A 23,533-nucleotide genomic window follows, 5' to 3' on the forward strand; every position below is an offset into this window, starting at 1 on the left:
CCGGGAGGCAGAGGTTGCAGTGAGCCGAGATCGCTACACTCCAGGCTGGCTGACACAATGAAACTCAGTTGCAAAAAAAAAAAAAAAAAAAAATCAGCATCTTCATACAACTGATGACTACATTTTACAGTAAGTCTCAGAGAAATCTATTAATTTGTTTTAGATCACACAGTCACTCTGCATCAGAGCTGGAGAATCTGAATTTATGAGTATCTTGCATCAAAACGCTGCCTCAGAGAGAACAGAAAATGAAAATACAGATTCCTGAAATCATACAGTAAGAGGTGAATACTATCTTCCTTTGTGATCTTCATTACAATTAAAGATTAACTTTGTGAAATTCATAAACCCAATTATCAAGATATTATCATTTATAACAAAATTACATCCTCCAAAGTGACTGAAGGACATACAATATTTACTATTTATATACCACAATACTTTAGTCATATATTTGCACAGTCACAAATTACATACATTAAAAACTTGCATCAGGTAAATTGTGTTATGTATATCTTACTACACATATACACAAAGGCCCATCAGTTTTCAAACCCCTTTTTTGCAACGATTAAAGTTAGTCTAAAGAGTGCCTCCCCAGCAAGCTACAAGGACAGTGAATGGAAACAAAATGCAAAAAAATGCAACCACAGGAATGCAGAACAGAGAGTGCAAGCAGATACAGGCAAGATAAAGGTTTAAAAATTTCTCTTAGCCTTGGGGCAAAAATACAGTAGACATTCTCTGCCCCCCTGCCCCCTCCAGCCTCTCTAGATGATGAAGCCACAAGACTATGGGCTCCTGGTTTGAAAGGTCGAGAAGTCTTTGTTTTCCTGGTGTCCTTAGGTTTCTGTGTCTTTCTGAAGTGTTTAAGGCAGAGGTTTTCCACAAAGGTGGCATCGCTATCTAGAAGATGTTTTCTAAATTTGTGGGGGCAATTTTGATTGTCACAGTAATTCAGAGGACACCCTTCCTTGGCTTTTGTCAGGCAAACTCCACAACAATCCTGCACAACAAAGAACTGTCCTGCATCCTACAACTTTTGTCCTGCATGACTTTTAAAACATCCCACTGGGCATTCACATTGGCAAAAAAAAAAAAGTCCATTTATAACCATCTGGGCCTAAATCCTAATACAGCTCTTTATATACACATGACTCATTTATGCAGCTTTAATATACATCAAATTTTCTACAACACAATGACAACATAAATCAAATTTGGGTTTTTTTGTGTGTTTTGTTTCTTGCTTTGTTTGGAATTTTACTAATAGATGTTCACCATTTCAGAAAACCATGTGACTACTACAGTGCTCCTTATGGTATTTGGATTGCTAGTACAATGCTTTTTCATCAGACTCCGTTTGCAGCTTTTATAGAGCCTCTACATCTAGGTGGGACAATCTAACTGCATTGTCTTCTTGAGTACATGTTGAAGCACATACCTACTGAAATACATTTTACTTGCTATAAATTATCTTACTTTATTTCTCCTTGATATTTTTGCTAGACATTCTGTCAATTTCTAAATTGCGGGTATACAGGTCTATGATTTTCATTTCCCGACAGTTAATGGGGCATGGGATTGGACAGTTAAGAAAATGGGTGCACCAAGCAAGTGGTATGCAGTAGTTAAGGTAAACACTGGGTTTTGAGAACAATCATCAAAAATCCAATCTCTCATACCCATAGCCCTCCTTTCCACTTGCAGGGATGAAACACAAATGTTTCCTGTACAAACTTTCAGCAAGTTAACGGTCACCTTCACCATTTTTCCAAGTTTTTTAGTCTAATTACCAAAATAGAGAAGGCTGGGAATCAGGGTGGAGGCTTTGCTGGAAAAAAAGAAATGTGCATCCGGCCAAGCTATGCCTGGTCTTCTCTCTCAGGAACCTAAGTCAGGGAAGGTGAGCAGGAAGGTGAGCATGGGCACCGCCAACATTCCGACCTTCCACATCACTGGCAGGGAGGGGGTGAGGCGTGGGGTATGGACAGACCACCCAACTGGCAGACAGGAGCCTTGGGCTCTAATACTGGCCACACCACCTTCTGATGGCATAGATGAACCATGTAACCTTGACTTAAATTTTCAACTTGTGATATATGGAAGCAAGATCTGCCCTCCTTCTTTCAGGGGGTTTTTCTGAAGAAAAAAACCTGGCCAGGCGTGGTGGCCCACGCCTGTAATCCCAGCACTTAGGGACGCCGAGGTGGGCAGATCACCTGAGGTCAGGAGTTCAAGACCAGCCGGGCCAACATGGAGAAACTCCATCTCTATCCTAAAACTTTTTTTAAAAAATTAGCCGGGCATAGTGGTGGGCACCTGTAATCCCAGCTGCTCAGGAGGCTGAGGCAAAAGAATTGCTTGAACCCAGGAGTCGGAAGTTGCAGTGAGTAGAGATCGCACCACTGCACTCCAGCCTGGGCAACAGAGCAGGACTCCGTCTCAAAAACAAAAAAACATAAACATCTTTGGAGGTACCTGTCAATTATAAATTCCTATTCAAATGTAAGAGACTGATGCTTATTTAGTGTAAACTAATATTACCACTTTTTAAATATACAAAATAAACAGCAATACAAATTTCCAAAAAATGTTAACAGATGAAGGTGTTTTAAAATGTGACAAGTCAAATTAAATTTTCTCGGATTTTTGGTTTTTACCTTTAGATTTTCTTATTCTGCGGATATTCGGTGAATACACACACACACACAGACACACACACACACCCCCCCACACACACACCCACACAGAAAGAGAGAAAACTAGAGACTAGGATAGAAGGAAAAAAATAGGAAATATATTACATGCCTGGAGAAATAAACAATATGATTTAAGAGCAGAGTAAAATCCTAGCATTTCTAAGAGAATATAACCTAAGATCTTAGTGAATCCCCAAGGAAAAAAGACACAAATATTTATATAAGGTTTGACTTTCTCCCCAACACTACTGCAGTGGAACACTGAGTCCTATGTTCCTATGAATATCTTTGTGCTTGTATAACCAGAGATCTCTTCAGTTGCCAAACTATATTCCACTAGATTCGTTTAGTTCCTACGCTCCCAAGAGAACTAGAAGTGTAACTGATTCAAGTCTTCTTTAATCCTTCAGTGTCCTTACAAGCAAAATCCTCCATTACTTTGGATAAACTGAAGGAGTCTCTCTATCTCAGCAGTGAAAACAGCCTCCCAAACCTGCTGGACTGAGTTCTGCACCAGGCCAGCAGGAACTGCTTATCTGCTCACCTCTTCATGCCCAAAACCTATCACAGTGCCTGGTAGATAAAGGTGCTGAGTAAATAGCTGCAGAATGCATCAATAAACTCTGCAAGGAAGCAGAGCAAGTCTCCCTGTCCCCACTAATTTTGTTGCTGTATTGAGTGTGGATGCTAGGCACTGGAATTGTAACAGAGTCCCTGCCCTTGAAGAACTTATTAAGTCTAGTTGTATTTTCAAATACAATGGCTTCAAAGACTTATACCCTGCAACTAGATACCTAATTTAGAAAAATGTAGGCGAATGAGAAATCCAGTAGAAGACTAAAAAACCTAAGATAATCTATGAAACTAAAAGTCAAGTTTATAGCAGTACACACAGTTTGCATCTCTGAGCATACTGCTGGGAGAGAAACTCCAAGTTAAAGAAACAAGAGCCCTGAGAGCTGTGATCTGCAGTCATAAACACACACACACACACACATATACACACCGAGCAAACAAAAATAAAAAACAAACTATAAACTACTCTATCTACACTGTAGCTGCGTTAAGTTAAATTAGCCTTTTGCAGAAAAGTGTTCATATACCCTAAGTGAAATATACACAATAATCTTGGATTCAGCTGAATAATTTTAGCATCCTTATCCTCCCATTAATCACCTTTTCTAGCAATAAACACTTCCTGAATCTGTTAACTGTCTAAATAAAATATTCTAGAAACTGTGTAAATCAAAACCATGTAAGATAATTATTTTTGAGTGAGTAAATATTTAGTGCAGAATAAATTAATTTCTCTTATGCCTGTGCTTCAGAAATTAAAGTAAAATAAGGCTCACCCTTGAGCCGAGGAATAATTAACTTTTTTAAAAGGTCAACAGCAAACAGGCAAATAAACAACGAAACTTGAAAATTTTTCTAATTAACCTAACACACACAACTTGCAAACTTTTAATACGTACATAATTTCTGGTATTGAAAATGACCACTTATTTTCTATATTTTTGTTAAAAGGTGCTGAACCTTGACCACAATTGCTAATACTCAGAGATATTTTACTCGTCACTGTCTTGTAAGCCCTTGAAATACTATGTATTTCTAGATACATAGTGTCTAGGAATTTGTTGAGATTCAGCCTGTGGAGGGGCTCAAAGGTACAAGGACAGAATAATAATTAGCAGGTACCCTCCAAGGCTTCATGGTCTTGGTCTCAACGAGACACAGATTATGAACCATGTACCTCAAGGCACTTCTTATGAAACATAACGGGAGCTGTCTGAGAAGCCAGCATTTGGGAGATCACTTTTCTTCTTCCTTTTTGATTATACAGCAAGAAATACAGAGATCAGGTGTCCAACCCACTCAGACACATGGATTATGGCTGGAGGTGGGGCAGAGTAAGACGAAATATAGATGCTTTTACAAAGTGCCCATTTCAAAGACTTCCTTTGTATTTATTAACCAAATTCCTCAAAACAAAACTGAAATTTTAGAATATGAAGGTAACAAAATAAAATGATTACATTAAAAAAAAAAACATATTTTTGCTTGTGAATGAACATGAGTCTCCACTTCTTAATTCATCAGGATTTTACCAACAATGCCCCCTTAGGAAAAGAGAGAAAAATACAGTTCAGTCAGAAGAGTCCTAAAAATGACTAAGTTTTTATAAAGCTACACAGAGTTGAGGCAGTAACAATGTCAAGAAAAAGCTTCCCAAATACTTTCAGGGTTTTAAATGTGGGCTCAGAGTTAAGTAGAAAGGGATGGGAAAAGCCACTGTCAAGACGATGTAAACTCACTCTCTGCTTCTCCATACACAAAACTGTCTCTTGTAAGTCTGTATGGTCAGATTCACGTAAAGAGCAGATCTATGGAGACCAGTGTTCTGCTTGTAAGAGTAAACAATCCAAGCTAGACTAAGAATACCAGAAAAGCTGGAAGCTGCAAAGAGTTCAAATTGCTACAGGTCTATAAAGTCACAACAAAACAGCTCTAGAGAACAGTAATTTGGGAGAAACAAAAGGGAAAGGCAGGAGGGGAGGCTTTGAAATGAAGAGCAACTGAGAGAACAATCAGGGATGTGACTAAGGTTGGCCTACTAATAAGAGTACAGTTATAGAAAATACCCGTATTAGAAGCCTTCCCCATACACTTTCCAGAATGAAGATATTCTTGCCATTCCAGTCTCAGCTCAAATGACCCCCTCTCAGGAAGCTTTTCCCTGAACACCCAGTTTAAAGTTGCCCCCTCTTGTTCCTTTCAATCGTACCATCCTGTTTCCTTTTCTCTAGAGCTGGCTAAAGATGCCTACCGTTTCATGTTTATTGTCTGTCTCCTCCCTTGCTACATTATAAGCTTCATGAGGGCAGGGTCTTTCCTTGTTTGTCTGCTTCATTACTATATCCCCAAGGCTTAGAACACTGCTGGCTACAATATACATTAGGTTCAAAAATGCTGAAGAAATAGTGCTAATGAAAAATAATATAATAGGGGTGGCTCCCTGACACCTAAAGATTATTTGGCCAAGCACGGTGGCTCATGCCTATAATCCCGGCACTTTGGGAGGCCCAAGTGGGTGGATCACATGAGACCAGGAGTTCAAGACCAGCCTGGCCAACATGGTAAAACCCATCTCTACTAAAAATACAAAAATTAGCCAGGCATGCTGGTACACACCTGTAGTCCCAGCTACTTGGGAGGTTGAGGCATGAGAATCGCTCAAATGTGGAGGCAGAGGTTGCAGTGAGCTGAGATCGTACCACTGCACTCCAGCCTTGGTGACAGAGCAAGACACCGTCTCAAAAAAAAAAAAAAAGCAAATGTTATGTATACAAGTATTAAGTTTCCGAAAACCATAAATTAAAATATAGTATATAGTATTGGCTAAAAACACAAAATAGACTTCAAAACACTAGAGCTTGACTAGTCTTTGGCTTTTTTTCAAGTAGTATTATTAAAAGCAGTACCACTTACGCCCCACAATTATGAAAATGTAACCTGGTTTTAGTCTCTAACAAGAATAATGAAAGATTTCATAAGATAACCAGAGCAGAAGGCAATGGCATTTCTCAATTAAAATGTGAAAAAAAAAAAGGATTTCAAGAGCATCCATATTTCCAATTTAAAAAAAGAGGTGAAATTCACATACAATAAAATGTACAATTCAATTAGTTTTGATAAACATATACATCCACAGCTAACACTTCAATCAAGATATAAAACATTTTCAACACCTTGGATAGTTTCCATGAGGCCTCTTACAGACAATTCCCACAATCTCATAGGCAACCACTTGTTAGGATTTCTACCACTGTAGTTTAGCTTTGCCTGTCTTTGAACCTCATGCAAACATAAGATTAATTCCTGCTGTTCTTTTTTAACAAGTAGTAGTATTCCCTTATATGACTATACCATCATATATATATATATATATATATATATGTATATATCCATTCTCCTGTTGACGGACATTTCAGTTTCCAGTTTGAGCTATTTTGAATAAAGCTTGTATAAATATTCTTTAATATTCTTCTAAATATTCAACTCTTTGTTGGTAATATTCATTGAAAAAATTTTCCAGTTTTGTGACTGTCTTTTCATTTTGTTTACAATAACTTTGGTTGAGTAAAAGCATATGTTTACAAGCATTTTGTAAATGTTAATTTATTTCTCTTAAATACCTAGGAGGAGGATTGCTTGGTCATAGGTGGGTGAATGCTTAAATTTATAATATGCCCACAGTGTTCCTAAGTGTTTATATTACTTTATGACCTCAAGGACCATATATGAGTTCCAGCCAACATAAGGCATGTCTTATTTTAGCCATTCTTGTGTGTGTTTAATGGTGTCTTACAGTGGTTTTAATTTTCACTATCCTGATAACTAAAAATACTGAGCACATTCCATGTGCTTATTGGCCATTCTTATGTCTTGTTTTTTTTTCCAAGACAGAGTCTCGCTCTGTAGCCCATGCTGGAGTGCGGTGGCACAGTCTTGGTTCACTGCAACATTTGCCATCCCAGTTCAAGCGATTCTCTCCCTCAGCCTCCCATGTAGCTGGGATTAAAGGCACGTGCCACCACCAATTTCTTGTTTTTAGTGGAGACGGGGTTTCATCATGTTGGCCAGGCTACTCTGAGACTGTTGACCTCAAATATCTGCCTGCCTAGGCCTCCCAAAGTGCTGGGATTACAGGCATGAGCCACCGCTCCCAGCCACTGTTAGGTCTTCTTTATTGACGTGTTCAAGTCTTTGCTCAGTTCGATTAGGGTCTTTTTATGAGTGAGCTTTACCAGTTCCTGCTATATATCCTCAGCAATAACAAATTAAAATGCATAAATTTTTAAAATCCTAGTTGTGATAAACTACATAGGAATAAAACTAAGACAGGAAAATCCTTATGGAGAAAATTAAAAACATTATTGATGAATATGAAAGGAAGACTGAATAAAGGGAGACATATTATGTTCATGGATAGGAAGACTCAGTATCATTAAAATGTCTGTCATCTCCAACTTTGTTTATAAATTCAAGCAATTCCAATAAAACTACCAATAAAGATTTTCTACAAAACTGAAGAAGCATATCGTAAAAGTCTCATGGAATAACTACAAATAGTTAAATCATTTTAAAACAAAAAAAGTGAGAGTTACCATACCATATATCAAGACCATTTTAAAGTCACATTAAGAGAAAGAGACATTGATGAAAGGACAGACAAACCCAACAGAACAGAACAGAAGCTTGAAGTACATTCACATGAATGTGGAAATTTGTATACTCACATATAAATGGAAATTTAACATTTAAAAATCAGTGGGGGTAAAAAATGAGTCAATACATAATAATGAAATGAGATTCCCTAATTCATACCGTATATAAGAAATACATTATAGATTAATTAAAGTCTTAAAGATGAAACTCAAGACTTACAAATTTTTACAGGAAAATAAAGAGATTATCTTTTTAATTTGGATTAGTGATGAAATCCTTAAACAAGGCAAAAAAATCACAAGCAAAAGGAATGATTAACATTAGCCTACATTAAAATTAAAAATAATGTTCAAAGTTATTGTAAACAAAATGAAAAGACAAACCTAAGATTGGAAGATTTTTTCAATGACTATTGCCAACATAGAGTTGGTAGCCAGAACATTAAAGGAAGGGAGGAAGGGAGGAAGGAAGGGAGAAAGGGACGGAGGAAGGGAGGGAGGAAGAGAAGGAGGGAGGGAGGAAGATAGGGAGGGAGGGAGGGAGGGAGGGGAAAAATCCTTCTACAAATCAGTAAGAAAAACACAATCAGCCAGATGGGAAAAATGGCAACAAATTTTCAAAGAAAATAAACTACAAATACGGTCAATGAACATGAAAAGATGTTCAATGTCACTAGCAATAAGAGGAAAACAAATTCAATTCACAGTAAGATTCTATCTGACATCCATCCTGTCAAAGCTTGTTGAAATCTGACAATATTGAACGTTAGCTTCAATGTGAAAACCAGGAACTCTTACACAGCCGATGAGAGTACAAACTGGTGCAACACCTTTACAAAGCAGATATGACAATGTGAGGTGAAGTCAAAGCTGTGCACCCCTACAATCAACCTTTCCACACTTAGGTACATCCCCTACAGCAGCAGTCCACAAACTTTTCGATCTCAAAACCTCTATATAGTCTCAAAAATTATGTGTGTATATGGTTATATCCATTGATACTTGCTGTATTACAAATTAAAACTGATAAATATTTAAAATATGAATTTAAAAGAACAACATGCAGGTTACTAATAACATATTTTGATAAAATAATACTATATTTTCCAAAACAAACAAAACTTGGTAAAATTTAGAATGACTTTGCTTTACATTTTTGCAAATCTGGTATGATAGAAGATGGTTGGGTTCTCCTACTTGCTCCTGCATTCAATCTGTAGCAATATCATACATCATGTACCCTCTGGAAAACTCTACCGTAAGCTATCATGCTGAGAGCATGAGAGAAAAAAAGGCAAAGAAAATCTTAGAAGTATTATTATAATTTTCATTCTATGGACTCTTGCAAGGTCTGGGAAGAGGAGGCAAATGGTCCCCCAGAGGTATCCAGACCACACACTGAAAACTATCTTTAGAAACTACATTTGCCTAACACACACACACACTCACTACAGCACTATAACAACAAATTGGGAACAACCAAAATATTTACCCAAGAATGGATAAAGTGTGTATTTATACAAGAGTATACTACATAGCAGGTTAAAATAAATGAACTAGAGAACTAGAACTACATGAATCAATGTAACATCTCAAATGCCGTTCTCAAAAACAAGTTGATGGATAATAATTTACATAAAAGAAACTTTTATAAGTGCAAAATTTATACAAATTTCTAACCTAATGTCTATGCAGTAATAGTACAAAACCACATACCAGAAACATAAACAATAAATGCATCGTATTGGTGGTTATCTCTGGAAACAGAAGTTGATGGAATGGGACAGGACAGAGCACACGAAGGGCCTCCTCCTACTGCACATGCGGTATATTTTAAAAGAAAAAAAAAACAAACAAACAACTAATTCTTTTTTTGAGACAGAGTCTTACGCTGTCACCCAGGCTGGAGTTCACTGCAACCTTGGCCTCCTGGGTTCAAGTGATTCTCCTGCCTCAGCCTCCCAAGAAGCTGGGATTACAGGCATGTGCCACTACACCCAGCTGATTTTTGTATTTTTACTAGAGATGGGGTTTCATCATGTTGACCAGGGTGGTCTCAAACTCCTGACCTCAGGTGATCTGCCCACCTTGGTCTCTCCCAAAGGGCTGCAATTACAGGCGTGAGCCACCATGCCCGGCCAGAAAAATAAAAATAAAAAACCGTGAAGGGTGCCAAAATGTTAAAATCTGTCAGAGCTAGAAGACTGCTTATATGAGTGTTCCTTATTTATCTGTGTCTTTCTGTATATTGAAAAGATGTCACAATAAGTAAAAGAGAAAAAAAATTCTGCTTTACTCAGTTTTGGCAGATAAAAAGCTCTCACTATGCTCTGATATTATCTGCCCAGCCAAATTAGTTCAAAATGTACTTTAATGCTAAATGTGCTCCTAAAATATTTTTCATAAAATATTCTTTTTACAAACGGGTTTCTGCTAAAATTCAAATACTAAAATACCTTTTAGATTCCATTTAAGGAATTACAAGAAAGGTATTTCAAGGAATTATTATGCATCAAAAGTCCTAATATTGCTTGGCTGGTAAACTGCTGTTACCAGTCAAATAAAAAAAAATCAAAGACCTATGAACAACTCCATGTAAAAACAAAGATCCCAAAAGATTGTCTTTATTTTCTTCTAAAAATAAATTACTAGCAATTTGTAGTTGAATAAGTATAGAATCATAAGTTTTCAGAATAAAAACACATACTAATGTAAGACTTGGAGAGGTATAAATTTGTCCCACCATGAGCTTACTTTTATAAATATTATGACATGAGGAAACAAGCTGTCAATTTAATGCCAACTAATTGTTTTCCAGTTAATGTGTACTTCAGGCACATAGTTATGTTTTTCTACAAGATCTGCCTCATTTAAATAAAGTAACAATTTTCAATACTTCTACCTACACATTCCTAAGTTGTTCAAAAATTACTTTCTAAACCTTAAATTTAAGACCATAAACTTGGAGACTGTGTAAACACACATCTATTTACTCCATCAGTTAAACACTGATTCTCGGGGAAAGGATGGTATGAAAACAAAGCAAAGCTTTATCCCATCTTTTTTTTTACTTTTTTTTCCCAAGTCAGACTATTTACCTCGATTTTCAAATGGAATTAAAGGAGGACATGAGATTTAAAGGAGTACAGGTTTTTAAAAATTTGAAACTCTTAACTAAAAGATTTAAAGACTTTCATATTTTTCATTAATAACTTCTTTAAAGTACTATTACTGTACTGTCTTGAGAGCAATCTCTAGTTTATACTTCTAATCAAATTTCATTTTTTTTTAAACTGTCATGTTCTCATTGAATTCTAAAACTTGTATTTGTTTCCTTCCTTTTGGTTTTGTTGTGTTTTGTTTTTTTAACAAACACACATTAATGCTTAGTGTATACCAGGTACTGTTAATTCATTAAATTCTCACAGCATCCCTCTGAGGTAGGTACTATCTTTATTCCCATTTCATAGATGAGAAAAATGAGGCACTGATCATAAAATACATAACTTATTCAAGGTCCCAAAAGTTATAAATGGTAGAGTCAGGCTTCAAATCTAGAGTCTGTACAAAAATGAAATCATGCTTTTAAAAAAGCTTCCACTATTTCATATGTTTCACATAAAAATTTTTGGCAACTGAAAACAATCTGGTTTATTTTTGCTTTTTTCCATAAAAGCAAATTGCCAGGTTTTAAAAGTATGAGGCAAAAGAAAAGGAGCTCTAGTGACCACGTTTATGAAAATTAGTGGAGTGGGAAAAAAAAAATGACATGAGAGTACAGGAGAGAAGAACTGAGGAAAGAGAGAATACATTCAGTTTAGGATAAAATTGTTTGCAGGTGCCTGAAGAACATGCAAACAAAGGTATTTGGTAAGCAGGTGGGTATGTCCATTTCAATTTTAAAGAGACAGGTCTGTGCTGGAGCTAGAGGAAAAACTGGAGGGCTCCAGAGAGTGAGTGAGTCTTGAGGGGTCAGCAGGATTCAAGCAATAGAGGGAGTAAGGCAGCTTGCCTTGCAAAGTGGCAGGAATGAAGAGGAAAGGCAAAGAGATGGAAATGGACAAAGCAGGTTCAGGGCAATAGATCAGTTTTAGGTTAAGCACAGGGTTCACATAAGCAGATGCAATGACATACATCATTAGTGGTTTGTGGGGGGCCAGAATGTCACCTCAATTAGAATATGAAATCCAACAGGCAAAAGAAGCCTGTGCAAGTGCGTTCTGTGCATTTTATAGTGTTCCATGTCAGGTCCAAGTCTCATACTGTATTTTTAATATAACAAAGTCCAAATCCAAGAGACTGAACTGAAGATAGGCTAAAGCTTTTATATTTTATGAAAACACCTTAAAATACATTAATGCAAAAGATTACTAAGAAACTATTATTAAGTCTATTTAAAATATTTACATGCCTAAGAAGTTTTCAATCATTTTATATTCATACACATTTACCATTAGACAGTGTTCAACTTAGTACTCAATATTTTAAAAAACATTTGCACACCTACTGTGGGCAAAGCACAACACGAAAGACTTAGAGAGATAGGGTATATTCCCGCACATTCTTGCCTGCTTATACTGACCCTTGACATCTGCAAAGCTGACTGATGGAGGCCACATTCATCCTACCATATTGATACTATTAACATCAAGGAGGGAAACTTGCAAAGATTTTTGGTAGGGTGAAATGTAAACTAAACCTTTGGGAAAAGAGTGAGATTTGGCAGAAAGATATGGAGAGGGGAGTGGGAATTCAGGACCAAGAGAATGACTTAAGACAAGAATACTTGGCTATATCAATTTAGAATCAAGTCATGTGACGCTATATACTGTGGTTTTTGTTTTTTTATTTTTTTGTTTTTTGAGATGGGAATCTCACTCTGTCAAGCAGTGGCGCGATCTCAGCTCACTGCAAGCTGAGATCGCGCTTCACACCATTCTCCTCCGGGTTCACACCATTCTCCTGCCTCAGCCTCCCGAGTAGCTGGGACTACAGGCACTCGCCACCATGCTCAGCTAATTTTTGTGTGTGTATTTTTAGTAGAGATGGGGTTTCACCAAGTTAGCCAGGATGGTCTTGATCTCCTGACCTCATGATCTGCCCGCCTTGGCCTCCCAAAGTGCTGGGATTACAGGCGTGAGCCACCACAGCTGGCCTACTGTGTTTTATTTACTACTTAATGGATATTTACAAAAGAATTGCCTTTCTTTCATGTATTTTTACACTTATTTAACAGGTAATCCAAGTATATGCTAAACATTTTTCCAAAAGTTACAAAAAAGCAAATAGTGAACGGTCTCTCTCCTAACCAAGTAACTTAAAATATTCTACAAAATTGCATTTCTTTTCAACTATTTTAAACTTTAGACTTTCTTCTAATTCTCACCATTATTTCCATGATTTACTGATTCCTAACCAGAAAACTATAATATGATTCTGTTTGTCCCATCCACAAATATTGCACCAAAAACATTACTACTCTACAATTGGAATTCAAGGTAACAGGTTTTAAAAGAAAAAGCCTGGATTTTCCCCTTCAGGTAATGTAGTTTTATTTCCTTTTTATAACATAGAGTTTTCCTCTGTACTCTGCCAAATCTTGTTGAGTCAACTAACTTATGGAGTGACTGTCTTTTAAAAAAGACACACACACACACACACACACACTCTGCAGGCCCTTTATAATCTAGAAGCTTGAATCAGGGAACCAAAATTGATCATGGCAACTTTATACATTACTAGAGCATCAATTTAAGTGGTATTGTTTAGAGCTGTAGTCTCCAAAATGGGGTTCATGTATGCCAAGACAGTGTATAAGGCTACATGTTGGGATGTAGGAGAAAATTACAACTTGCTTAGAATTGCTTTTTACTTTGTCCTTTCAAAATTTATATTGCAGGAAGCTTTACCATACATATAAGTCAATATATTGCCACATGTATAAAATTTATCAACATATATTGGGGGTGTACACTCAAATATATTTTGCTAATAAGGGTATATAATAAAACAAATTTAGAGAATTACGCAGCTCAGTACATGAGGTGATTATTTTTAAAATAAATAAATGTAAGGCTGGGTGTGGTGGCTCATGCCTATAATCCCAGTAGTTTGGGAGGCTGAAGCAGGTGGATCACCTGAGGCCAGGAGTTCCAGACCAGCCTTGCCAACATGGAAAAATCTCGTCTCTACCAAAAATACAAAAATTAGGCAGACATGGTGGCGCGCACCTGTAATCCCAGCTACACAGGAAGCTGAGGCAGGAGAATCACTTGAATCCAGAGGCAGAGGTTGCAGTGAGCCAAGATGGCGCCACTGCACTCCAGCCTGGGCAACAGAGCATGACTCTCTCAAACACAAAATAAAATAAACAAATGTACTGAGTTTCTAAAGTACACGAAATGCTAATTTGAGTTGAATAGACGGAGAAAGCAAATTGTAAAAGGGAGAGATCAATGATGCAGGGCTAGCCTGCAAACTTTTAGATGGAAAAGTAGGTAGCTAATTTTTTGATACGTGGTTATTTTCAACCACATTACTGCTAAAACAGTTACTGAAATGAAGTGTATAAACTGTGGCTGAAGAGGAGGACCCTGAAGTCAGATTATCAGGTTCAAACCTTGATTTCACCAACTACTCTGGGGAAGACTAAATCACGTATTTGTAAAGCATCTGTTCAGACGACAATGTGTAAAGCACTGTTCTGCATCTGATACATCAGTAGTCAAAAATGTTAATAACTAGTATTAAATAAAAAGGACACTATTTATTTATTTATTTATTTATTTATTTATTTATTTATTTATTTTGAGACAGAGTATACCTCTGTAGCCCAGGCTGGAGTGCAGTCGCGCAATCTAGGCTCACTGCAACCTCCGCCTCCTGGATTCAAGGGATTCTCCTGCCTCAGCCGCACGAATAGCTGGGATTAAGGTGCCTGCCACCACGCCTGGCTAGTTTTTGTATTTTTTAGTAGAGATGGGGTATCACCATGTTGGCCAGGCTGGTCTCAAACTCCTGACCTTGGGTGATCCGCCCGACTTGGCCTCCCAGAGTGCTGGGAATTATAGGCGTGAGCCACCGTGCCCAGCCCAAAAGGACACCATTTTAAAAACATTAGTTTTCTACAATAATTAGAATGAAACAACCGAATCATATTTGAATTCAACATGACCTTTGAAAAAGATGTTTTTTGGGTCTAACTGAAATATATTAGAACAAATGGAACAAATGGCTTTTTTCCTTCTTTTTTCACCCCCCAAATTTCCCTCAATATCACTCCCATGGACTATTTTGTCTTGGAACAGCTAATGTAAATTAAACAATGTCATCCTTAGTCAAACGGATACAGAAATAACTGTATATAGTATATCTTCTTGGCTTCACTTTTATGTGGAACATGTGTTTACATTTTGACCTTTTGTCTTTTTTTTTTTTTTAATTAAGAAACATTTTAAACAGCAGCAACTGGAAAGACTTTTTTTTCAGTTTCCAAACATATTAAGCTACACATGGCAGAGCCTATTGCTGAAACATTTATAAATGTTACACCAACTGTTTATAGTTCTGATTTTCTTATTTGATTGTTTTGTTGTCATGTAAGCCATGACCTGAAAATTTTATCTCAAATTCTTTCCATAAAATAATTACATAATGAAACAGTCTGAGTCATTTTGAATTTGTAAAGCACAAAATTCGCTCCCAAAAAATAGTGATAAGCATCATAGTGAGGTTTTTATAGGATTTTGTGACTGTCCCAACCACAACTAGATGACATAGGTAAGACTGGAAGGACAAGAACAGGATCAAGAACACAGTGACAATCCATTCTACTCAGAAAAATCACTGCATTCTTGTTTCTTTTCCATTGTCTCTTATTAAGCAAGTGATATGAAAATACAGTCTAATATTAGATTTCACTTCATTGAAAAAGAATCAAAGAACAAAAAAACCTGGAAATTCTGAAGACAAAAGTACTTTTCTTTAGCCCAGCCTTTTAAACCTTATCTATCAACTTGATGGAAGACAGAAACAATTCATATGATGTGAGTTAATATAAATAGCGCACAAAACATTGGCAACAGTTCTATGAACAAAATCAAATTTGTAAGGCCAAAACCTACCAAATTTGGATAAGGAACTTCTCTGTATCTTACCTGCCCCGTCTATTAACAAAATTGATCACATATACTATCTATGAGGCCATCTCTGACAAAAGGATGGTGTCTTAAGTCTAGGCAGAGCGTGGTGGCTCACGCCTCTAATTCCAACATTTTTGGAGGCTGAGGCAGAAGGACTGCTTGAAGCCAGGAGTTCAAGACCAGCCTGAGCAAGAAAGCAAGACCCATCTCTACCAAAAAACAAACAAAAACAGAAAAAATGAAGTCTAAAGAGAGTAAATGTAAGACTAATCACTTCTTTTTTCTTAAAATAAGAAAAAAGTTGGCTCTCAATAAATATTTGTACAGTGAATGAATAAATGCAATATCCTACCTTCCAACTTTCACACATTCCTTCTAATAGGCCATCCCAGATCTCAGCACTTTCTGTGATTCTCCACACTTCTAAGGCAGACCCTGCAGTTAGTCACTTCAGTCTTCTTCACTGAATCTCTCACCTTACAACATTCCATCAATCCCCAACCTCCACTGTAGGGCTTTACTACTACTACTCCTGACAAACGATTTTCTTAATGGGTCAAAAATAAACACCAAATTGATGGATTTATAGGTCCCCTGCTTGTATTTGCACAACAGAAAAAGAAATACAATTGTTTTTCAACATAGCTGTTAACAAAATCTTGACAGCTGGAAATTTACTGGAATCCATGGAATGAGATTTTGCAACAATAAAATAACCATTCAATATTCACTCCTGTTCTACCCAGACACAGCACATCAATTTATGTGCAACCATTAAAAAAAAAGCTGGTAACTGTCTTATCTAAAATAATAGCTAAATGGTTTGGTTTTTGATAGGTAGAAAAATTAAAGTACTAATGCTTCAATTTCTGTTTAGGTGTTTCCATCGTATGTCTTCAGACAAAGTATAAGTTACTCAAGCAAGCCTTCATAACTGGTTTTACTTCTCTCTTGCTCTCTCCCTCCCCTTTTGCCTCCTGACTTTATCATCTTTCTCCCTTTACCACCCTTCTTCCAAAGCCCAAAGCAATAGATGGGTAAGAGAAGAAAGGACACTATTTCAAGTTTTTTGGTTTCCCAATTTCAACCCCTAAAGCAATCCACTTATTATTACTAGTAAAATGAATGTTAACTTCTGCTTTGAAAATCATAATCACCATCTCTAACTGAAAATAATTTTTATTATCTTTTCTGACACTATTGTTTTATGCTCATAACTAAAATAATGGCTTCAATATTTTAGCCATTGTCTTGAATGATGTAATCCATTTCAGGAGGATTTAAAACCACCATGTAAATCTCTAATAGCCAAAAACTATAAAGTCTCATTAATTACAAAATCCTGGGGCTCTTAACTACAAATTACGAGTTGAAAGGATATGGATTTTATTACTGTGTAACATTAAATCCTAAGTAAAACTGCCGCATAAGCTCATTCCCTACTTCATCTCGCCAAGAAGTGCAATACTGGATTCATTTCCATAAAACACAATGAAATTGCTATTCTGCAAAAAAAAAAAAAAAAGTATATTACTCTGTAAGATTTTATATCAATGATATAAACTTTACAATATTTTGCTTGACCTTAAGGATGTTTTGTAAATTCTCCAAATTCCCTTTGAATTGTAAAAACCAAAAGGTAGGTAAGATTCCAATAAGACTGGACATAGGACAGAGTCAAGAGAATTAAGCCATAGTTATTACATGGTAAATTTCAATTTATTACCTTTGATATGCTTGTCTTATGGGGTATGATTCTCTATTTTTGGTATGTGTATCTACTTTGAACTCTAGATCTTTTTCTTCTATAATATAGAAAATCAGCTCTTTATTTTCTATCACAGCAGTTATTTTTTCTCCTCGGCTGACTGCTCTGCATGTGCCCATGTGTAGTTAATTTGTTTCTGACCACTTGTCCATTTATCAGAGTAATCTGAATGGTATTAACTTCATTTTTAGTTTCAGCAATTCCACTGAAGAAATCATTGGGCAACACAAGATCTCTTGATGATGCCTATATAAAATCATGAATTACCACTGATTTTAGTCCAAACTAGTACTGATGCAATGCTATAGCCTACTGTAAACCCTTCTAAGAAATTCGAGGCCTTGGGACGTTACCCTTTCAGACATGACATGTCAAACTGTATTTGCTTTCTCTAGGACGGGAAAGAGGGAGACAGAGTAGACGTCAAGAAGTTTCCATTATGGCTTCTTTCTGGCCTTTGAGAGTTCTCCTAGAAAGGGTCACCATAAGCCACTATCATTCTAACACCTAAAGCTTGCTCTTTTGACCAAAATTGCTAGCAAATGGAAAGTAACAATTAGAACTGATGAGACTGGAAGAGAATAGGAGAGGGAAAGGAAAGCTATTAGAAGAGGAAGGGATCCTTTGGAAAGGTAGGAAAGAAGACCACCTTCACCTATCTGACTGTTTGCTCTAGCACCACGTACGGCCATACCACCTGACCCTCAAAAATCACTGACCCCTGGCCAGACAACATTTTTCCAGCTAACTGCAGGTGCCTGGCTTATTTGATTAAACCACCACATTATGAGATCAAGGTCATATGCTTGATCCCTACATTTGTCAATGGGCACAGTTTCATGGTCAAAAACTTGCCTTTTAACTCCAACCTCATAAATACCATCACTTACATTAAAGACATTCACAAGAGAGGATATGAACCAATGATGCAAATCCATCACCATCACTGAAAAAATAACCAAGAAAACCTGACTTGTGAGTCAGCCCACAGAACAAATTCCATTTAAGAACTCCCTGATGATCCTGGGCTTCAAGGTTAGACACATAAGGGTAAGAAATCAGGCTTCACTACTTACTTGTTCTATGTGCGACCCTGGACAAGTTAATTTTTCGGAGCTTTTAACATTCAAACACATTAAGGGTCCCAAATAGAGCTTGACATATAAGGGTTACTCGGGTCATGCTAGCCCAGCCCCATCTGGAGATATAATCTGGCAGTCAAGAGCACAGGGATGAAGCCAGGTCCATTCCTGTGTCCCAATCCTGATTCTGCAGCTCACGTGAAACACTGGGCAAGTGATGGCCTTATCGTTCTCATAAAGCTGAGATAAAAAAATTAAAGCATTTAGACAGCACACAGCAATTGTCAACTAATGGCAATTATGTTTTAACTCTTAAGATAATATTATCACTATCTGTTAATGTTTTCCAAAGTACAGTCATGGAACTACTGCTATCATAACGACCTGGGTGGGATGTCTACTGAGGGGGAAAAAAAGGATACCATGTCCCATCTCAACCTATTCAAAAATGGTAGAGGGTAATGGTCATTTCTGAATCAAACTTCCTTGAGATGCCTATGAAAATTTCAGAATTATTGACCCAGCAGGTCTTGTGCTGTGTCATAGTAAATTAAGACTTGTTTTCCAATCCTTATTCTTTACTATGCCGGAATTGCCCCGTATCTGGGGTTCTTTTCTAATGAGGGACATTTCTGGACATAGATGTCAAACCGATAGGCTCATACTTTTTAGGCTCACTCCTGTTTTTTTCCCCAGTGGTACTATTTTGACTTTTTTTTTTTCTTCTGATCAGGGGTCAGCAAGCTTTGGCCTTGATATGCGGCTAATTTTCGACAATCCCATATGTGTTTAAAAAAAAAAAAAAAAAGTAATCAAGACCACATGTTGCCCAAAGCCTAAAACGTTTACTATCTGGCCCTTTACAAGAAAAGCTTGCCAACCACTTTGTAGCCTATAATTAAATGTTTTTCAACTGCAGGTCTCAACACAATTTAAAATAGGGAGAAATAATCAATTCAAATAGTAAATATCAAAAAGCACTGCATCTGACAGAAGGTAGTACCTGTATTATTGCCAAAGTTTCAATCAGACACATGTATGTGCCTCCTGGATAATGATCAAATTGTATTTGGTTGCAGTCTAAAAGTTTTAAAGGCCTTGGAGGTGAGGCTGGGGAGTAAATAGTGCAATTGTTTACAAGTTTAACTTGTTTAACTCACATTGAGCAATTTTTACAGCAAAGGTGCCTTGGAGAATATAAAGTCATATAAAGCCCTGCTGTTTTGAAGTTAACGGCTTGTTTCTTCACTACAAAATGAAAATGGAATCTCTTCTGTGCACAATATATTGTTATAAGGAGAAAATGGAATCATCAATGCAAAGTACTTCAACAAATGCATTATACAAACAAAAGATTTTGATTATACTAACAACATAGCACACAGAATACATATAAGGTCTTTACCAAGCCCCTGAGTTCCTAGTTTTCTCCAACCTGGGAAAAGAGTCCTTTTTTCCCCCTTTGTGTGTGTGCATGAACATGTGTGCATGCGTCAGGAGCATAAAAGAAGTATTAGATATCTGCCCTTTCTATCATCCGTTACTGGCTGCTGCTTCTTACCTATTTAAAACATGCATTCTTTTCTCTTTCTCTTGTTTCTAGAAGGAAAAGCGTTTGATTTGATTCTTGTGCAAAAAGAACTACTAAGACTATGATTATCCTCTTGAGGAAACATTTAAAAGTCCAAAATTAAAATTGTAAGTAACAAGCTTCACTTTTATCTTCATAAAGCACTAATTTCCAGGCTTTCTGGGATTGTTTTGGACAAACTAAAAATACATTAATTTTATAATCCATTTCAACACATAATCGTGCAAAGAAAAGAAACATCTTCCTAGGAGCATACACAAGGAAATGAAATGACACTTCTAAATGTTTTCATTTTATGAAATACACTGCGGACACACAAACCACAAGCAGTGTAAATAAATAAAAGCTGGTGCAATGCTGCATGCATGTTTGCCTTATATCACAAAGAGAAAACACTTGCACATTGCACTCCATGGTATTTTAGCTTGGGTTGCCATAAAAATGGGATTTGGGTATGTTGTGTAATACAGGGGGCTGTAAATGAGGGTGTGTGTCTGGGTGTGTTAGGGAAAGAGGGTTGTAAGCAAAAGGGGTGGGACTTGCCAGGAGCAGCTATGTGAGAAAATTCCGTTTTCTTTCCCATTCATTCTTCTAGCTCAGTCTATTCTAGCTCAGTCTGGCACAGTCCTTACAATTACTCACTGGCTTTTCATTCTAAAGACAACCAACAAGCTTTCAGAACTTCCTACAGTGTTTTTCTCATACACTTAAAAAAAATAAAACAGCAAATCATTCAATATGTCTTTTATACAAAAAGCAAACCATTAACCCGTTTCCTCATTCCAAAGACCCCCGTGGGTTTCAGACTAAATAGAATCCTTTGTTACGTGTCCAAAAATAACACAACACGGCATTGGTAAATTGGAAAATAACAGATAACTCTTATTTCCAAGAATGTCAGAGCTATTGGCCATAAATTTTGTTCTGCCCCAGTGAGTCCAATTTCATGCTTCTTTTAGTGAGTCTACCATCCTAACAACAGTAAAGACAATCATATTAAACATCGTTCGCCTTTTCTCTTTTGACATTCGTTTAATAAATACAAAGGCTGAAAGAAGACGCCAAGTGGGCCAGTTTCTTTATGCACAATGGTATCCTCCAAGCGAAATACCTCCAATCACAGCGAAAGTTGTCTTTCTAGCAGATGCCCACCCCAACCAGCCCAGGCAGAGGGGGCAGACGGGCAGAGGGAAGCGTAACCTCCCAGCTCTCCCACCTCCAGAGGAAGGGAAGAGGGTATGACAGAGAGCGGAGTAGGAAGGTGGGCGAGTGGGAGAGACAGAAATGGATGCTGAGGGGGTGGGCGAGATGGGAAGGTAGGGAAAGGTGGAGAATGCAGGGAGAGGTGGGCGCGCAAAGCGGCAAGATCCGACAGCCGTGGCAGCAAGGGGATCCCGGGGCGCGAGGGCGGGGGGTCTGGTCCTCACCATTGAACGCCCCTGCGTCTGCGGGCGCCGCCTCCTCCTCCTCTCCGTCCTCGGAGTCGGAGTGCATGGGTTCCTCGGCGAAGTTGACCCCCTTGCTGGGGGTGCCACCCCCGACAGCGGCGGCAGAGGCGCCCGCGTCCCCCCAGGTCCTGCCCTCATGGCCGAAGCGCGCGGTGCCTTTGCGCTCGTTCTCCTGCTGCAGGCGCGTGAAGTGCTGCAGCGCGAACTCCAGCAGGTCCGCGGGCTGGTGCCTCAGCACCTCCACGGTGAAGCCCTGCAGCAGCTCCGTCAGTCCCGCCGGGATCTCGATGCTCATCCTGACTCTGGGGCGGCAGGCGCCTGGGCGCCGCCCTCGCCCCCTCCCCGGCGCGGCCTAGGGCCCCGCGGCTGCCGAGCGAGCGCCGACGGCGCTGGCGGCGCTACCGGCTGCGAGCGCGGCGCACTGGGCCCCGGCGGCCCGGCTGGCCCGGCCCGCGGCTCCTGGCGCGCGTCTGCTCCGTGTGGCGGCGGCGGCTGAGCGAGCGCGGCCCCGGGAGGGCTGGCAGCATCTCCTGCTCCTCCCGCTCCCGCCGCGGCCGCGCCTCTCCCTCGCCCGGGCGCCCCGCCCCCGCCCCGCCGCGGTGCGCGGGAGGGGGCGCAGGAGAGCGCGCCCACGTGACCCTCGGAAACCATGGCAACCTCCGCCGGCTGGCGCCGCTCACCAGCCGCTCAGACCACGGCAGGGTGGAATTCGTTGGCAGGCTGCGCGCCCGGGCTGGGTGAGGCGGAGGGAGGCCCAGCGAGGCCGTCTTGGTGTACACCTGTCCGCGCGTCCAGGAGCGGGCTGGCCACTCGCCCAGCTTCCCACGCGTCATTCGCCATGGTGAACCACCGCAGAGGTGGTGCCAAGCGATTTGTCCTGAAACTTCAGCCTCCACCTTAGTAGTGGCATTTTATTTTCCTTCTGGAATCTACTTGCATGATAAGTGTTGTTAATGTCCTTTGTTTAAAGTCTTATGGTGGTACTGTTTCTCTTTTGGACAAAGAAATGCTACCCCATCTTTATGACGTCTTTCTTTTTCTTCCACCACGTTTTATCTAGCCTTTCCCCATCCATCCTGTTTATTATGTTTTATCTTACTGATGCTATTCCGTTGTGCACTCCACGCATTTACTATTTGTTGAGACAAAGGCGCCATTTATTGTGAGGCACCTATCAAAGTTAGTTGATCTCCTTCAAATAGGATAGTGCAAGATGAGGCGCTTATTATTTTGAAACTTTTCTTTATGCTTTGAGTGATTTTGACTTGTATCTCCAAAAATGGAAATACTTCAGTATAAAGAAAAATAGAATTACGAATGTGTGCTTTTAAAGTAGATGACTTTGACTTTGATATGAGGCTTACTTTGCAAATGTTTACAATTTTGAAGTAGAGAAAATTGTCTTTTGTCAATTAAATGCTATTTAAATACGCATACTTCATTTTCTACAATTACCATATCATTGTAAATAAAATAGTTCAAGAGCAAGCTCACTTGGTTATTCTGATTTATCTTCCCACCCACGGAAGAGTAAACACATGACTGGGGAAACTCCAAGACTAGAAATCAGAGA

General features: G+C 38.6%; 1 protein-coding gene across 1 annotated transcript in view; it reads right to left on the bottom strand.

The window, feature by feature from the left end:
- The window catches only part of LOC105475318 (protein kinase cAMP-dependent type II regulatory subunit beta), a 115,106-nt gene extending 92,792 nt beyond the window's left edge, over positions 1-22,314 (bottom strand). Inside the window, exon 1 of the mRNA XM_011730461.3 lies at positions 21,940-22,314. Coding sequence (XP_011728763.1) covers positions 21,940-22,255 — 316 coding nt within the window. The 5' untranslated portion in view covers positions 22,256-22,314. The remainder of the gene's footprint in view (positions 1-21,939) is intronic.
- Between the last annotated feature and the right edge of the window lie 1,219 nt (positions 22,315-23,533).

Source organism: Macaca nemestrina, chromosome 4, assembly GCF_043159975.1.
Source record: "Macaca nemestrina isolate mMacNem1 chromosome 4, mMacNem.hap1, whole genome shotgun sequence".
In the NCBI taxonomy this organism is placed as follows: Eukaryota; Metazoa; Chordata; class Mammalia; order Primates; family Cercopithecidae; genus Macaca; species Macaca nemestrina.